Source organism: Necator americanus, chromosome III (genome assembly GCF_031761385.1).
Source record: "Necator americanus strain Aroian chromosome III, whole genome shotgun sequence".
NCBI lineage: Eukaryota > Metazoa > Nematoda > Chromadorea > Rhabditida > Ancylostomatidae > Necator > Necator americanus.
Window position 1 is genome coordinate 11999088 of NC_087373.1, and position 15544 is coordinate 12014631.

Here is a 15544-nt window from a genome sequence, read left to right on the forward strand (position 1 = left end):
CACAAATGGAAGTTAGTGTACAAGCAGAAGAATGACCTCGAAAATGACTCCAGAAAGGCGGCAACCATAATTTTGAACACAATGTCTGAGTTTTATACTGAAATTTCTTCTGACAACTCGAAGAACAGCTCGTACAATTGGACGAAATTCAATGCGCACTTTTATTTTTTGCAGTGCTGCTCGACGAATCTCAAAAATCTTAAAGCTTGCAACAAGAGCACGGAGCGGAAGATGATCATGGGGAGGGAATTCGATCTCTGCACGCATAGAAATTCGGCAATACGGTTCAGCAGCAGAACCTCTGTTCACCGGTCCGACGCTACATGATTACTAATTTCTAAATGTGTAGAACGTCTAAGTCACTGCCTACTCTCCCACCATACTACAGGTTTGTTCAAATATGTGACTAGAATGCACCACCTTGTAGTTAGGATGTTCTTCTAGTTCGACAGCTTGCATAGATTTTGACTATTCACGGTGCCCTTTTCTTGATAGGTTAAAAGCGAGCAGGTCAGACCTCTTCATCGAGATATCCTAAGTGAACTACGTTCCCGAGAAGATTGATAGTCTTCTGCGGTTCAATACTTTCCACGATATCCGACGACGCTCTCAAGTACGTTAGAGAACGATCAAATAAACCAGAGCTAAGAAAGGAGTCCAAATTCTGAAAAGAACAGTTACTAACGACTAAGCAAAAGGACACTTAGAGAAATCACTTACTGCCTTGTTTAAATGAAGGATGATTGCGGGACACGTGAGGACATGAGTAATGAAAATGGACAGCAAAGAGTCATCATTTCTCACAAACTTCATTATGATTGAGAATAAGGCATTCAGCGCCTGGCTACTCAATACTGGCTTGTATTCATTTGATGCGAGGAAGAGTGAATTCTGAAAAGCAGAAAAAATCCTATGGATTCAAGAAAGTGTTCAAAAGAGGCAGACCAAAAGATAAAGACCATGACACTGTAGGAACGTACCGAAAGCCGTGTGAAATTGTCGTGTTCTCCTAGTGAAGCACATAACTTACTGCATAAATCATTGAGCACCTTTTGTATCTGAGATAACACTGATGAGATATAAATATAATGCCGCTCAACTTGCAGCGAAGGGAAAATTTTTGAGCTGGATTCAACACTAACGGATTTTGAACCGAAGTGAGCAGATAGAACAGAATTCTAGTGAGAGATCAGTTCACTTACCGTCATTGTTCTACTATAGAAAATAATTACATAATGTGACAAACGTTACATTTACATTCAAAACTGTAAGAATGGTTTTACCACGATCATGATGTTAATGGTCAGGTGGAACAAGATAGAACGTTGTTAGTTGAATGGGTGCACATGGCACAAACTAACACACCTGAGGCGCATTTCGAACGAGAAGCCATCCATTACAGGAACCCAAAACGATTAGAAAATGAATGAATGTCTGCCACATTTTCACTTCAGAAACGCGGGCACCCTAAAAAGTATGTGAGTAGTACACAACAACTATGTAAAGGAAAGAAACTGACCGAAATGTACATGAGCGATTGTGGGATGCATAAAATAATATCCGAGATAACTTTGCTAGCTGGTCCTATTGTTAATTTGTTCAAGAACATTGTCGCCCAATTCGTATCTTTCGCTGACGAATCCAGGGATAAAATAATATGTCGACATAATTGAGCCAATATCTGTAAAACAACCCCAAAAAGTGGGAGCAAACGAACGTCTTGACAAAAACTTTCATTTCTACCTGATTGACTATAGAATGTACACGTGCAACAAAAGAACAGAGATATCTTGTCAATTTTATAATAAGGCCGTTTATGCGATACTAATTGGTATAGTCGAGTCAAAACGACATGAAGAACGGTATAGATACGTAAACAACTGCGCATGAAAGGGCGCAATGGAGACAGCAGCAGGATTCGAGGTGGGACCATCGCAAACTGCAGTGATGCTAGCAGAGGTCCTTACACGATCCCAACTAGTCTACATCACAGCTTCGAGGGCAGCCGCTTACAGAACTGCATCAATTTCGTTCTTGATTTCGTTCTGATCCTACTGTACCTACCTGCAGCGGTGGCGCTGTTTGTACGAATGCAATCAGACGTTTACGTATATACTCTGGGCACGTACAAGCTATATAAGTTGAACAGTTATATCGCGGAAGTTACCCAGATATAGCAGGAAAGTGTTGTTGCTCAGCACGCTACTAAAGCCCAATTTAAATATAGTAGAGTCAAAACGACATAAAGAACGGTGCAGTTGCAGTTAGGCAAGTGGTTGCTCTCGAAGTGACGCGTTTGAGCGCGGCGGTTAGGATCGAGTGAGGACCCTCGCTATCACTGTTCATTGCTGCAGTTCGTGATGGTCCAACCTCGATTCCAAGCGCTATCTCCAGCTTCGAGCTCCTACGCAAATGCACCGCAGCTACACGCTTGATTCATGTCGTTTTGATCCGACTGTAAGTAGTTGCGGTCGAGATGGGACCCACGCTGGCTTAAATCGGATTGCAGAGATCAGAAAGGTTCTTACGCAACTGCGCCGTGCTTCATATTGTTTTCACCAGACTATAGCTCAAAAACAGAGAGGGAGCGTGGAAGCCTCGGTAATAGCTCCCCGTTCCGTTGCGCTGAACTGCCGAACATTGTCGACTCGAAGGTACTCAGATCGCTCGATTTCGATAGGCAGTTCACGCGAGGCACCAACTCTCGCAGCATATGGAACAGCGATGAATGGATGGATTCTGTGCAAACTGTAGATCGAGAAGGTTGGTCAGAGCTATGTTCAAGGACGATACGCTTCGGCGGTGACGATGCGATTAACAGCTCAGGCGATAACACCCATCCGGCGGTTAAAGTTAAAAAAAATGTAGGCTAGCTAATCAACCTTTTTGCAAAACCAATTCCAGATCGGTTGGTGACTCATGGTTTTCGACAACTAATCTTAAACTTGTTAAATGCAAATATTTAACAAATTGTTTTTGTAAAAACATCCTTGTAGAGGTAACCGTTAAAAGAGACAAAGTTTCACGCAAAAGAGTAATTATACATGTAATACAAATGGTAAAGATTACCTCATTATCCTCGGGCAAACGTTTTATCCGCAGGAACAATCGACTCCATTTGAGCACCTCATCATTAGAAAGCAAAGTTTTCCCCGACTTTTCAAGATCAGTGAATTGGGAAAATTTGTCCGAAATCGTACAACTGAAAAAAATACAAACTCCCTGTTCTGTTATCATTTTCCATCGACCTACACCTACCGTACACCAGTCACAAATTTATGCCTAGCTAAATAGCCTCGTGCAAGAGATTGCAGTTTGATAGCAATGTCATTGTTTATTCGTTGGAGTTCTCGATCTCTTCTTTGAGCTGCCGCGTCAGCCAAGAATTGACTACGTTCGTCCATATCCGGTCATAATCCGTCCGTCCTAAAACATAGAGATAAGAGATGAGCTCTTTCCAAAGTAAAAATGAGCAGAGTTTGACCATCAGCGCACGTTACAGTATATTCAGATGACATGTACGTGAAGTCAAGTAGCAAAAATTCATAAGTGAGTACATTTTATTTCGGAAAAATTAGTAATAACGTTGCTGGATGCATGCCACGTGTGAGACTCCGATGATCAGATGGAAATGTGCCCTGCGTGTTTGCACCCTAATGTTAAACAGTGTTAGCTGTGATATCCCATGCACATGTGCATTGCTGTTGCAAAAAATAGGTGGCTTGAATTTCTTCATAGAATGACGGTGATACTCTACTTTTTAGTTTCCTTCCTTTGTATTAGATATATTAGCAATCAACACTTCATGTTTTCATACCTTTGAAAAAAAAAAGAAATGCACAAACGCTGAATGGAAATCAAAACCTAGAGGGACTGCAAATTGTTGTCTTTGAAGATTCCATGAAACACTTGGGTACTTCTTTTGACTAGTCTACCAGCATAAGGATCTAAACTCGCCCATAATATTATCGCAGATTCACAGTTTTGTTATACTGTCACACAAAACTAACTAAGATGGGTAATAGAAGTGCCGGAAACTAGTGTCGTTCTTACGTCAACATTCATGTAATACTACTCAACTGGTATCGAACCCTAAAGTTGTGCAATGCATGCCTGTACGTGAAGATGACTACTTTACGTTGTTTTGCAGATCTATTTTATATCTATGATATGTTTGAACGTCAAACACATAACCAGAAGAAAATTGTATATTCCACATTGTATGCCATTCGAGTTTCAGAAATATTGTGACGAAACAAAACACTACAGAAAAACTTTCGATATTTGTCCATAAGATATCCATAGATATGGAGGCGAGTTTCCCAGGTTCGAATCAGGTAGTTTTGATTTGTTTCATTTGACGATATGGGGAGATTACTTTTCCGTATCCCTAATACCATACAAATGTTCTTGTATCTACAACAAATTCCCTACAATAAATCATTGCAGCAATTCCTCGCAACGACAACAATGTTTGATTTTTTTTTTGTTTTCCCATGGTTATTTGTGCAACGATTCTCTCACCAGGTTTTACAATTTGCCGAACAGATTTTCCTCTTCACATGACTGCGGTCACCAATCAATAATATTGAAAAATACATCAAGTGGATTGCGAACCTCCAGAGATAGTTGTGCGCATGACAAATACATTGATAATTCATTTCTGAAATAACTTGACAAATTCTGCGTAACAAAATGAGATCGAAATTATCGAACATTTTAGAGCACCTTATAGGAGTATAAAAGTCATCCGTACATCAATTCAATCAAATACTATGATAAACGTCAGAATATAGTAACAAGTCTCAACTGTGCAAAAAAAAAAAAACCAAATAATAAGTACAAATGTTGGTAAGTGTGAAAACAAAGAAAGACTATACACATAAAGCATTCGTGCTTCACTAAAACAGTAAAAATTGAACGCTATCTGATGAGTTATTTCTGATGAGAAAGCACATGTTCATGACTAGTAAAGTACGAAAATCTTCAGTAAATCCTTTCTAGGCAGGATCCCACCTAGGCTGAGTGCTATAAAGCAAGCTTTAACAAATAAATTGTTATACTTCAGTATGTTGTCTGGAGCCTTTATGTACACTATGTGGTTGATCAACCACTAGTTGCTCTGAAATCATTGGGTTTGCACTCGAACTAGACTTTGGTCGCATTGAGTTCATGACTATGGCTTGAGTGCGTTCATCCGCTGAAAGGCACTCATTTAGAAGGTTCAACATTCAACAAACTGTGCACAACAACACTTGCCATGAACTGCTTTGGCGCTTTTATTCCTCATCTTTCGTTTCGCAGCGATCAGGTCGATTTGGCGCTTTGTCCGTGGTATCCTTATTCGCATAAAACAACACACCAGAACAACTGCAAAAGATGAAATAGGAAGCACCATCGAGAAGCACTGAGCATTAAGCTTTCATAAGTGGAAATTGACGGCAACGGAGACTTAATTCTGTATTCTTATTATTATTAATTATTATTACAATTAATACAATAACATATAATTATATCAATATAATTATATATAGTTACTTATTTCTTATTATTCTGAATTACTTTACTCATGCATATGCTTTTATGACTATTAGTGCAATATCTAAACGAAATGACACGATAGAGATGAAAACCAGGCTAATCAGTGTTCATTATCCGGTACTCTTAAGAATTCAGCAAAAACCCAATAACACAACATTCACATATGAATCGCAAAAGGTAAATGAATCTGACGAGCACGCACGTTTTGAGCATGGATGATTGAGACAACAACATCCAGTATAAATTGATTCCTATGGTACACAATAACATTTGAATGTTAATGAAATGAATGGAGTTATGATGTGGAAAATCATGGAAAGTGACTTGAAACTCGACCAACCCATGATTAGAAGCACACCAGAGACAAGAGCGATCAACATCCATAATCGTAATCCTGGTGCAACATGTTGATCTAAGGCCGATAACTGATGTTGATTGTCGAAAGTCATGGACTGAAAAAAAACCATTTCTAGGCAGTGCGGAAAAACGTCATCTAGGGGGAAAAACTTCACAGATTCACTAGGAAGTACACGAAAAAGAGTCCAAGAAGTAGAGGGAACTAGAAAGAACAAAAAAAAATCCACTTTCTGACAAAAAAAAAAAAATAAAACGCTAGAAAGTGGGAAGTGAACGACACTAAAATACACTACCTTCAAGAATCCACCGCAATTATGGACCTTAATGGAACTTCTGGAAAAAAATCTTCTAAAAAAATAAGGAAAGAAAGTCCACGTCAATGTTAGAAATCGTGCACAGCAGGCAACACGTGCACATCTGTGCTTATTTACTGCTTTATAAACATATAAATTCTAATATAACCTATATTCCATATGTATATATCTACTACAATCGTTTGGAGAGAATGTATGGAATGACTACGTATTATTAAAAAGAGCAGGAATGCTTGCTCTGGAATTAATCGAACAGCACAGCCCACCCACCAATAGAAGCGTTCTAAAAATTTCATGCAGAATCAGAAATAGTAATAAATACACAACATCTCCCGTCCAGAATTCCGCATGCAAATCCATTCTACGACAGTTTTACATATTTGAAATGAAGATTATAGATTCCTCGTCCTTGAAGTTTCAGGATGAGAAGAGGGAAAAACGTCAACCTTAAAACCCTGACATTATTGTACATACGTCAACTCAGTGCTAGTTATCAAACCGGCATCAGCGTCCATCGATTTTCATAAGAAAAAGTTACAGTTTGTTAAAAACACTGCAAATTAGTCCCTAATTCGACTCCTACAGCACGAGCGCCACATTCGAACATTGCGAAACAGGCTGCAACTCAAACTTTAGGGAATGTCTGTAGTGACATTGCCTAGATGTTGTGAAGTGTTTGGAAAGTCAAGTATTAAACGTGGTGGTGATCAATAAGATGGAGGTACGAGGTTCGGCTGCCAATGTGCAATGAAAAAGAGGTGCAGCAGAGGGCAGAGAGCGTGCGGCTGTCGGAGAGTGAGCGTCTCCATTGTGCGCCCGTTGTCCAGTCGAGCATGAGTCTCTCACCTCTTAATGTTCAGTCGACCATTTATTTATCGCTGAGAATAATGGAGGAGTGGACAGTTGCAATAATACGTCTCCAAACACAGTCATCATTCATAATACTTTGAACGGTTAGAGAAAAAGAAGTACGAAAACATGCATAAATATTATTATTGCTCTCGAAAAGCAACTGCGATGACAAGAAAACAAATTCCAAAGCGTACAGTATGTCGTACCGGTCTTTGCGATGTGCATTCACTAGCATCGCATGACTAACATGAAGAGAAGTATAGCACTCTCAACTCAGTCCATTCTTGCCACATTATCCACCCACTTCCACGTTCTTTCACTAAGCATCAACATGAATAATGGAATGCATGTAATGCGATGCAGTTCAGAAAAAAAGAATACACTACGCAGATGTGTTAGATGCGCTTTTTAGCGAAACTAATATCATAAAGTTATACACACTCACTTCACTCCCCCTATATGTGATGTGATGGGAAATCAACTGTGCTTGCCTGCTTTGTTACACTCAAAACTACCTGATTCCTGGTGCAATAGCGCAAGTCTGCACTCGAAACGGCGTGTTGATGCTCCTTCTTAGCTCCGCTTAGAGGGTCCTAAAACGAGCGCGGCAGTTTGCTCACTTACACCAAAAGCCAGGTCATTCTGACGCAACTGCAAGCTACATTCACTAGCACTGCTTCGAGGCTAAAAACTGGACAACTAGTGTGTCCCCGTGGTACCCCTCATCGGTAGTTCCCAAGGAAGTGGCTAGTCAAATGATTCCTAGGGTAGAAAAATCAATCTGCACAGAGAAAAAAGAAGGAGACTGTGCGCGTATTATAGCATTAGATTAATTACATATGGAATAGAAGACCTAAATGTATGTATACATGAAATCATAGAGAAAGTGGTACCGGCCAATACTTCCTCAACGGAATGAGAATTATCATATGAAGACGTCGGATCATGTGCTGACTACGGAAGAAAGACAGTTCGAAACACTCGGAGCAATACCAAGGGAGTAGCCAAAGCAAACAATCCAAAATCCAAGTAGTGGGCTCTGTTATTTGCGTTAATCCTAACATATAGTAGGGTCGGAACGACATGAAGCACGTACGCAATTGCGTATGTGGCTTCTCTCGAGCGTAGCAGCTAGAAGCGTGGAGAAATCCTTGCTGACGTCACCCATCGCTGCAGTTTGCGACGGGTCCCATCTCGGCTCCAACTGCTGCCCCTACCGCGTCGTTTCAAGCGCGTAAGCGAATGCACACCAGCTTCACTCGTGATTCATGTCGTTTTGACTATAGCTCGTGCGATTCTTAAGGAGGTTACTTCTAGTTCAGCTGTGTCATTTACAGCTATCATCTTAGGAAGTTCTTCAATCAAAGCCACAAATCGACCGAATGGTATTTCAAGAATACTTAGTTTGTCGCACACTGTACAGCTTCTTTAATTGAATGAGGTCTACCTTAAATTAGTGTTCGAGCAAAACGCGTTTGCCCTACTCATTTTCTTTTGGTAAAAGAGGAAAATAAACCAGACCGGTCAACATTTAGCCGAACAATAGTCACTGCACGCAACTGACTGAGTAACGGCTCCTTTATGGAATAAACAAATCGTTCTTATAACAAAGTGTCCACATGAACAGTACAGTACAATGAGAAGCTCTCAATACTCAACACAGAAAAAGAAAGTCGTTGCAAAGTGACAGCACATCTAAGCCTACGACGTATCGTTATAATTATAGTTTCTAACAAAACGTACTATTGAAATCAAATGAAGGAGTTCTTTTAATCACAATCCACAACAAAACACTCCAAACGGCAAAACACTTATTTGGCAAACTTAAGAAGTAAGAGCATTTTATCACAGCAGAACGCACTGAAAGAAAAGCTTAATCAGCACGTAACAAATGAAAACCTATACAGCAGCACTAACACAGCACCGGCACATCTAAGAACGCGTAATATATTAAGTAATAACATAGCTACCATAAAAAAAGAGAAGTTAGCTACCATGACAAATGAAAGAATAATGATTATACAACATTCAACAACATTATTACGCATCCCTGGAAAAAAGGGAATTAATGATAGCACTGTTCATATCGAGATATCCGTTACTGAAAGGCAAAATCATATACAATGAACAGATTCAAATTACACCTGAATGGATGCCGTAAGCGAATCTCTGTAAATTGCAACTGGACTTATCATCTCTATAAGATTCTTTCAGCAATACGAACGAAAACAAATTATAGATGAGATTCAAAGCTCCTCATGTGGTTTTAAACGGACAAATGGACGTTTGGGAAAGTGCCCAAGTTTGGATATCTTCCTAGCAGAGTCGAGTTTCCGCTGTACCCACTCGATGTCTTCTGCCATGTACGTGAAAATGAACTCATCAATCGTTTCCTAAACAGATTCTTAGCGTATTTCTGGAAATAGAAATTAGAGGGTTACTGAAGGTTTTTATATACTGGTCAGCCTAAGATCCCTATGAGCTACCATTTCATACATTTCTTAGCGGCAGGATTCGAAGAAACGCAGATGGAGCTTAGCGGTTAGAATCGAGAGGGACCCTCACTCTGCTTTAACAAAGAATCACAGAAAATAGTGATTATGCCTGGAAGTTTTGGAAATATAAAACCCACAGATTGGGATCATTGGTAGAACTGAATTTTACAGACAACAACATTAAAAGCTTGAATTAGAACTATGCTTGTTAGAACCAAACTTCCTACTCCACACAAAATGCAAAAACAATGCTGAAAAACCATTTTATCCACATATAATTTAATGTAGTCGGATAAAAAAGGACTTGAAGCTCGGTGCAGTTGCGCCAGCGGCAGGATTCGAAGATACGCAGATGGAGCTTAGCGGTTAGAATCGAGAGGGACCCTCACTAGTATGACTCGTCACTGCAGCTCGAGAGATGGTGCATACCACCTCGATGCCAACCGTTAGCTCAACTGCGTCGAGGTTCAAGCTTTGACCAGATCAATATATTTATGTATTTACCTGGTAGTAAATGCGCGCGAGCTCGTTCCGCAGTTCCTTCTCTAATCGAAGAATGGGCTTCGCGTGATAGTCGAGAAGCGGTTCGATTTTCTTAATTATAATCATTGAAGTTAACAAATCTCAAATATTGAATGAAGTTAAAAAATATCGAATGAATAAGTATCAACTAACATCTATGTACCACTGGCTACTGCTTGAATATACTTCAGCCACTCTTGAAAGCCAACCATTCAGCTCGAAGTCATCTTCTCGATACTGTTGTAACTGTTTTCTTCTTTGCCAATACTCGTTTATAAGTTCATAAGCCTAAACGGAGAAATAGAATCAAAGCAGAAAAAAAGAGGAGGAAAATTGTAGACCTTGTGTCCGGGGAAGGTGCATCCATAAATCACTCCCATGTTAGTTGATGGAGTGCACTGAAGAGCGTCTCGAGAAATGGGGTAATTACCTTGCAGAGGTCTTCCTTCCTGTAGTAAGAGAGTAACTGAAGTGTAAAGTATGTGACGTTAATCAAAACTCTGGGGTTGCGTCACTGTGGTCGACTCCAATTAAAAATTGCCTGAAGCTAATGAACGCGTGTGAAACGTATTCAATAACTTGTGGAGGCTAACCAATGTTAGCGTTTGTATCTTCCCAGACATGTTTGGTATCAATTTATTGGCCCTAGATGGATGATGATGAGGGTTTCGAATCGTCTAAGCCAAACAGGGGTTTCATCCATCTCGGTAGTGTCGAACTCGTACCGTCAAATTGAGAAGAAAACTCATATTCACAGGCGAAACTATACACCTCACCATTTCAATACTCGTATAAAGAAAACATTGTGAAAAGATCTAAGTTTTGATCACATTAGTGGATAAAATGAAGTGAACCATGAAACTTGGAATCCAGTTATTGCAGACATTTCGATCCTCATGAGTGAAGAATGGAAAATTAGTACATAGACAAAAGGAGAAATGAGAAAAGCGAGACAGCGACTAGTTACAAATGTAGGGAATGTGAGTATGAAAGTGAAACAGTAGGCGAGCTAGCGCCAAAAATCTCTTTCTCGCTGAAACTGGAAAAGTTTCTCAGTTACCCGAAAAATGAAAGTTGGTGAGTAACAAGTTCACGGTGTTCTACGTATGATAAAAAAATATTACTGAACATGCGCTAATCTTTGTCACAAGCATATTTTCCCGAAACATTTTACTTCCACGGTAATCCTGATGATAAGTAAAGAAAGGATCGAGCGTGATAGATTGAAGTAGAAAGACATGAGAACTATTTGAAAATATACTTCAACAAGAGAGATCGGACCACAAAGTAAAGTACAAAGTTTGTAAAAGGTATGCCAAATTAGTACCCTAAGGGGTTAATTCAAAAAGGAGTAGAAAGATAGTGTTCGTAAAAATTGACAGAGTTACGACTGAATATTTCTTCTAAATTTCTGAAATTAAAGGCATCACCCCACGAATCTGAGGAAGTACGGATTTCAGGTAAAGTATTCTTATACGGATAGTAGATTATGGAGAGGGGGTGATTCCGTCCACTTCTTCCTATATTGCCGTAAAAAACGGTTCGAAAGATGCGGCGCGTGCACAAGGCTGGCGCGCCCCAATCGAACTCGTTGTAGAAAAAAGCGCACCGGAACGCTCGAAGCCGTATCTTCCGAGCCGTTTTTTTACGGCAATTAGAAAGAAATGAACGGAATCACCCTTCTCTCCATAATCTACGATCCCGTATACGAATGCTCCACCTGGAATCCCTACCACCTCAGATTCGTAGGCTGATGCCTTTAAGCACTAAGTCAAAAGACTTCAAAGCCAGTATGGCAAAAGTATCGAAGAGATTGTTATCAGGATTATGTGGAAAATTTCTGCTCGATAATGTTGTTCTTATATTATAGTACAAAGATTGAAAACAAGTCGAGATTAGAAAACACCACCAATGGATGATCAAAAATTACCATATTAAAGAAACGTAAAAGTTTCATGCTAAAAAAAAAAACTTACCAATATAGTTTCCATGGACATGGCCAGAGTTGGCAAAGCCACAGGAGCTAATTCACATAAAATAGCAAAGTGATCGTAACGTGACCATCCGGCCAGTATGATACCCTGAAAATGAACATCTCAAAAACGTTGTATGGATGCACCAGTGCAAACTACAAACGAATTTTCACCTGTAGCACATCAAATTCGTTGTAATTTCTAGTCATTTGTTCAATCCAAGCCTCGTGATTCCGGATATAATGTATAGGATTGGAGTTGAAACGAGCTGGTCCATCTGCGCCCTTCCAAGCCGAACTTCCCCACACACGCCGGAATGGCTGTAACAATAAAGTGAAGCGTGCAACAAAAAAAAATCAGTGCATACCCTTCAAAGAAAAAAGATACCTTCAGGCTCAGCCATGTTGTTTTCGGTAAGTATAGATCCAAATCTTCAGCATAACTCCAAAGAACAGGTTCCAAGACTTCTGTCATATGGTAAGCAGCCAAATCAAACTCCATAGCATGTCCAAACATATCATGCCACGCCAAAACAGTTGTCTAAAAACATATTTGAAGAAAAAAACAGACTACAGACGAAAACAATCTGAATGATGCCGAACTAGAACTGGAAACAATCTTGAAAAACTCGGAAACGAAGTTAAGAATTACTAAACAAAACGGATAAATGATCGAAAATTGACTTTTCAGAACAAAATAAAACAAAAGAGAACAAAATACACAAATCCGGCGGAACCTAAATCTCACCGAGTACACGGTTTTAATGTACTTTGCTGTTCTGGAAATGTGCCAAAGCATCAACCGATCTCTAGAACCCTGTCGTCCCATTTCCATTATACTGGCGTTGCAAACACCTACCTACAAAAATTAGCAAATTGGTTAAGGATGCGTCAATGTTGAAGAGAGCAAAGAAAACATTCGAAATGACGTTTGGAGAAAAAAAATAGAACAAATACTTCCCTAGTTTGCACAAACAAAAAGAAACAAGTAAAAAAAAACATGACAAAAATCAAAAGCAAATGAAATACCAACCTGGAAAGCTTCATCACCTCCCATATGAAAGAAAGGCATTCCGTATTTCTTGTGCACAGCAGCAACTTGATCAATCATATCCGTTATAAGCTTCCATGCTTCTGGTTCCGGAAAACAAATGACCTGAACAACGTCATAATCAATTGTTTAGTCGAGAATCACAAGAACAGATCAGAATGGTATAAAAGGGAAAGGAGAACAGCAATGGCGCGATACGCATCTAATTTTTATTTCAGAAAAAAAGGAACTTACTTGAGGAAATCTGCTGTCCTCTCTTAAATGAGCGAATTTCTCAAGCTTTAGAACCCATTCAAGATGACCGAAAGTTTGGACTAAAGGAATGACTTCGAGATGCTGGCGTTTTGCTTCCTTCAATATGTACTCAACCTAAACAAATCAGATCAGGTTGCCTTCTACTATGCACTAGCAATTGAGATACTTAAGGATATCAATAAATAAAAAGTAATATAAAATAAAAACGAACGCATTCCTATAATTTCTCATTCTTTCTAGAAAAGTTGGAAAACACCATTTTCTTCTAAGTTCATGTTAAAACCATAAAAACTAATAAACAATAAATTATAGATAGAAGAAACAAACCAACAATGCTTGAAAGAATAAAAAAGATTGGCAGCACTATCACAGATAAAGTGAAAAGAAAAAGGTGCATACATTCTCCATAGAGTATGCATTTCCGTTGACTGTGTCTGACAGATTCCCTGTGTACGGAAACATATCCTCCCATTCGATCAGTACTCCGGTAGCCTTTATGCGACTGAAGAAATAAAACAACTCCGCAAGGAACTCCGGCTAAAAGACAATGAAATAGCGTTCTTTCATAGTATTCTCCACAATTATAAATTGATTTACCTTGAAAGCACCTCCTTTCAAATCCAAATGAATTATGCGCCGATGAGGAATGAATTTTCCGTTCCCATTAATATGAGGATAAGATGTGTCGTCTAAATCTGCCCGTGCACTATTTTGAGGTTGCTTTCCGAAAACATCATTCGGGGCAACTGCGTGGACAACTGGTATTTGTTCTTGTTCCTGATCAGCTTTGTATGCCCTTAACGAAGAAAATATTAGCGTGCCTATTGGGCACGTCCGGAAACAGAAACCATTTCCCACTAGTCACCCAGCCAGCATACGAGATGGTGACGAGCTCATAAAGTTAATACCACCTGTCAATCACAACTAAATGCAGCGGCTTAGTAGGAGCCTAGAGAGGACGCTTCAACTGATGTCAAGATAATTTTGTGGAACATTTCTAACTATCAAACCCATTAAGAGAATGTTTATGTGATCTCGTAACTGTAATAATGTCGTTTTCAGTTAGCTAAAAGATGTAAACTGTAATAGATAAAAGGGCCTGTGGGAAACTCTAGACCTTAAAATTCTCGGGTAAATACTAAGTATACATGTCTCTCTACACTAAAGCACTTTACATTAAGCACCTATCAATGCTACTGAAATGCTAACATCATAGAGAATGTTTCTACCCACTATATTTCTGTGGAGTGTTCAGAACGGAAGGTGGTCATTTTTCTTGGTGTTGTTGTTGTATTTCCTGTCAATCATCGCTCGGATAACAAACTCAGGTAGGGTACAAAGAGCGAGACACATACAATACTATAATATAAGGCACTTTATGTGCACTGACTTTAGCATATTGAGCATAGGATTACTGAGTTCAATTCTCACTAAAGTGTAAAGCTGAACATCCAACCTACCTTTAAAAAGTTTAAGAAGAACCACTAAAAAAAACTGAGGGAAACTAAACGAAATGAGGAAAGGACTAACAATGCATCAGGTCCATCAACTCGATCAGGATCGACGCCGTCCCCATCTTCATTCTTGATTATTGGGAGAGGAGGCTGTTCTTTCTGAGCACCACCAGGATGTTCGTGGTTCCCGTACTCTTTCGATTCTTCCGGTAAAGGATGCACACCTCGATCCTACATGTACAATCTTCGCTGTTTTCAGATATAATCAGTCAAGAATATTCAGGAGAAAAAAACCAACTTTTTCAAATGGAGCTACGATTGCTTTGGCAAATGATTGTGAATTCTTCAATTGGCTAGATAGAAAGAAGAATACACAAGCGAAACCCGACAAGTAGAGCAGCTTCAAACAACCGCCACGCGGTTTGCGCACAAAACGAAGGACCATAGCAGCCCCAGCAGGATTTCAATATTCAACACACCATAACTAAACAGAAAATGAAGTAAGGGAACGACAGAGTGAATGACAACAACGAGTGACAAACTACGGGCAGCAGTGAACCTTGAAACAGAGAGAGAGAGAGAAAGAGCGAGAAAAAAAAAAAACGCTGCTAAAGTAACGACGAGACCATTGAACAATTCAAAACAAAGTCAATTCAAAGCGCGTTGTCCACGGAACACGCCCATGTCACGGAAATGGCTGCGCGACCTCGCACGCGACATCGCGCAGCCAT

General features: G+C 39.6%; 2 protein-coding genes across 4 annotated transcripts in view; both read right to left on the minus strand.

The window, feature by feature from the left end:
* The window catches only part of RB195_009332 (uncharacterized protein), a gene marked incomplete at both ends in the record, with an annotated part of 8675 nt that extends 5271 nt beyond the window's left edge, over positions 1-3404 (minus strand). Inside the window, 7 exons of the mRNA XM_064189843.1 lie at positions 518-664; positions 721-891; positions 981-1058; positions 1366-1467; positions 1520-1681; positions 3070-3202; positions 3259-3404. Of these exons, the coding sequence (XP_064047426.1) occupies positions 518-664; positions 721-891; positions 981-1058; positions 1366-1467; positions 1520-1681; positions 3070-3202; positions 3259-3404 (939 nt within the window). The remainder of the gene's footprint in view (positions 1-517; positions 665-720; positions 892-980; positions 1059-1365; positions 1468-1519; positions 1682-3069; positions 3203-3258) is intronic.
* A 1653-nt stretch (positions 3405-5057) lies between these two features.
* Positions 5058-15258, minus strand: RB195_009333 (uncharacterized protein; the record flags this gene model as incomplete). 3 transcript variants are annotated; one of them, XM_064189846.1, is made up of 18 exons in its annotated part: positions 5058-5200; positions 5260-5370; positions 5882-5993; positions 6192-6231; positions 9411-9457; positions 10064-10153; positions 10235-10369; positions 10423-10530; positions 12058-12162; positions 12228-12374; positions 12442-12594; positions 12802-12912; positions 13087-13209; positions 13339-13473; positions 13759-13896; positions 13957-14155; positions 14890-15044; positions 15112-15258. In XM_064189846.1, 18 exons carry the CDS (start codon positions 15256-15258, stop codon positions 5058-5060), a joined length of 2199 nt encoding a protein of 732 aa, XP_064047427.1. The 3 variants fall into 3 exon arrangements, with proteins under 3 accessions (XP_064047427.1, XP_064047428.1, XP_064047429.1); XM_064189845.1 differs by lacking the exons at positions 5058-5200; positions 5260-5370; positions 5882-5993; positions 6192-6231 and having other exon boundaries at positions 9311-9457; XM_064189844.1 differs by lacking the exons at positions 6192-6231; positions 9411-9457; positions 10064-10153; ... (10 more) ...; positions 14890-15044; positions 15112-15258 and having other exon boundaries at positions 5882-6008.
* Between the last annotated feature and the right edge of the window lie 286 nt (positions 15259-15544).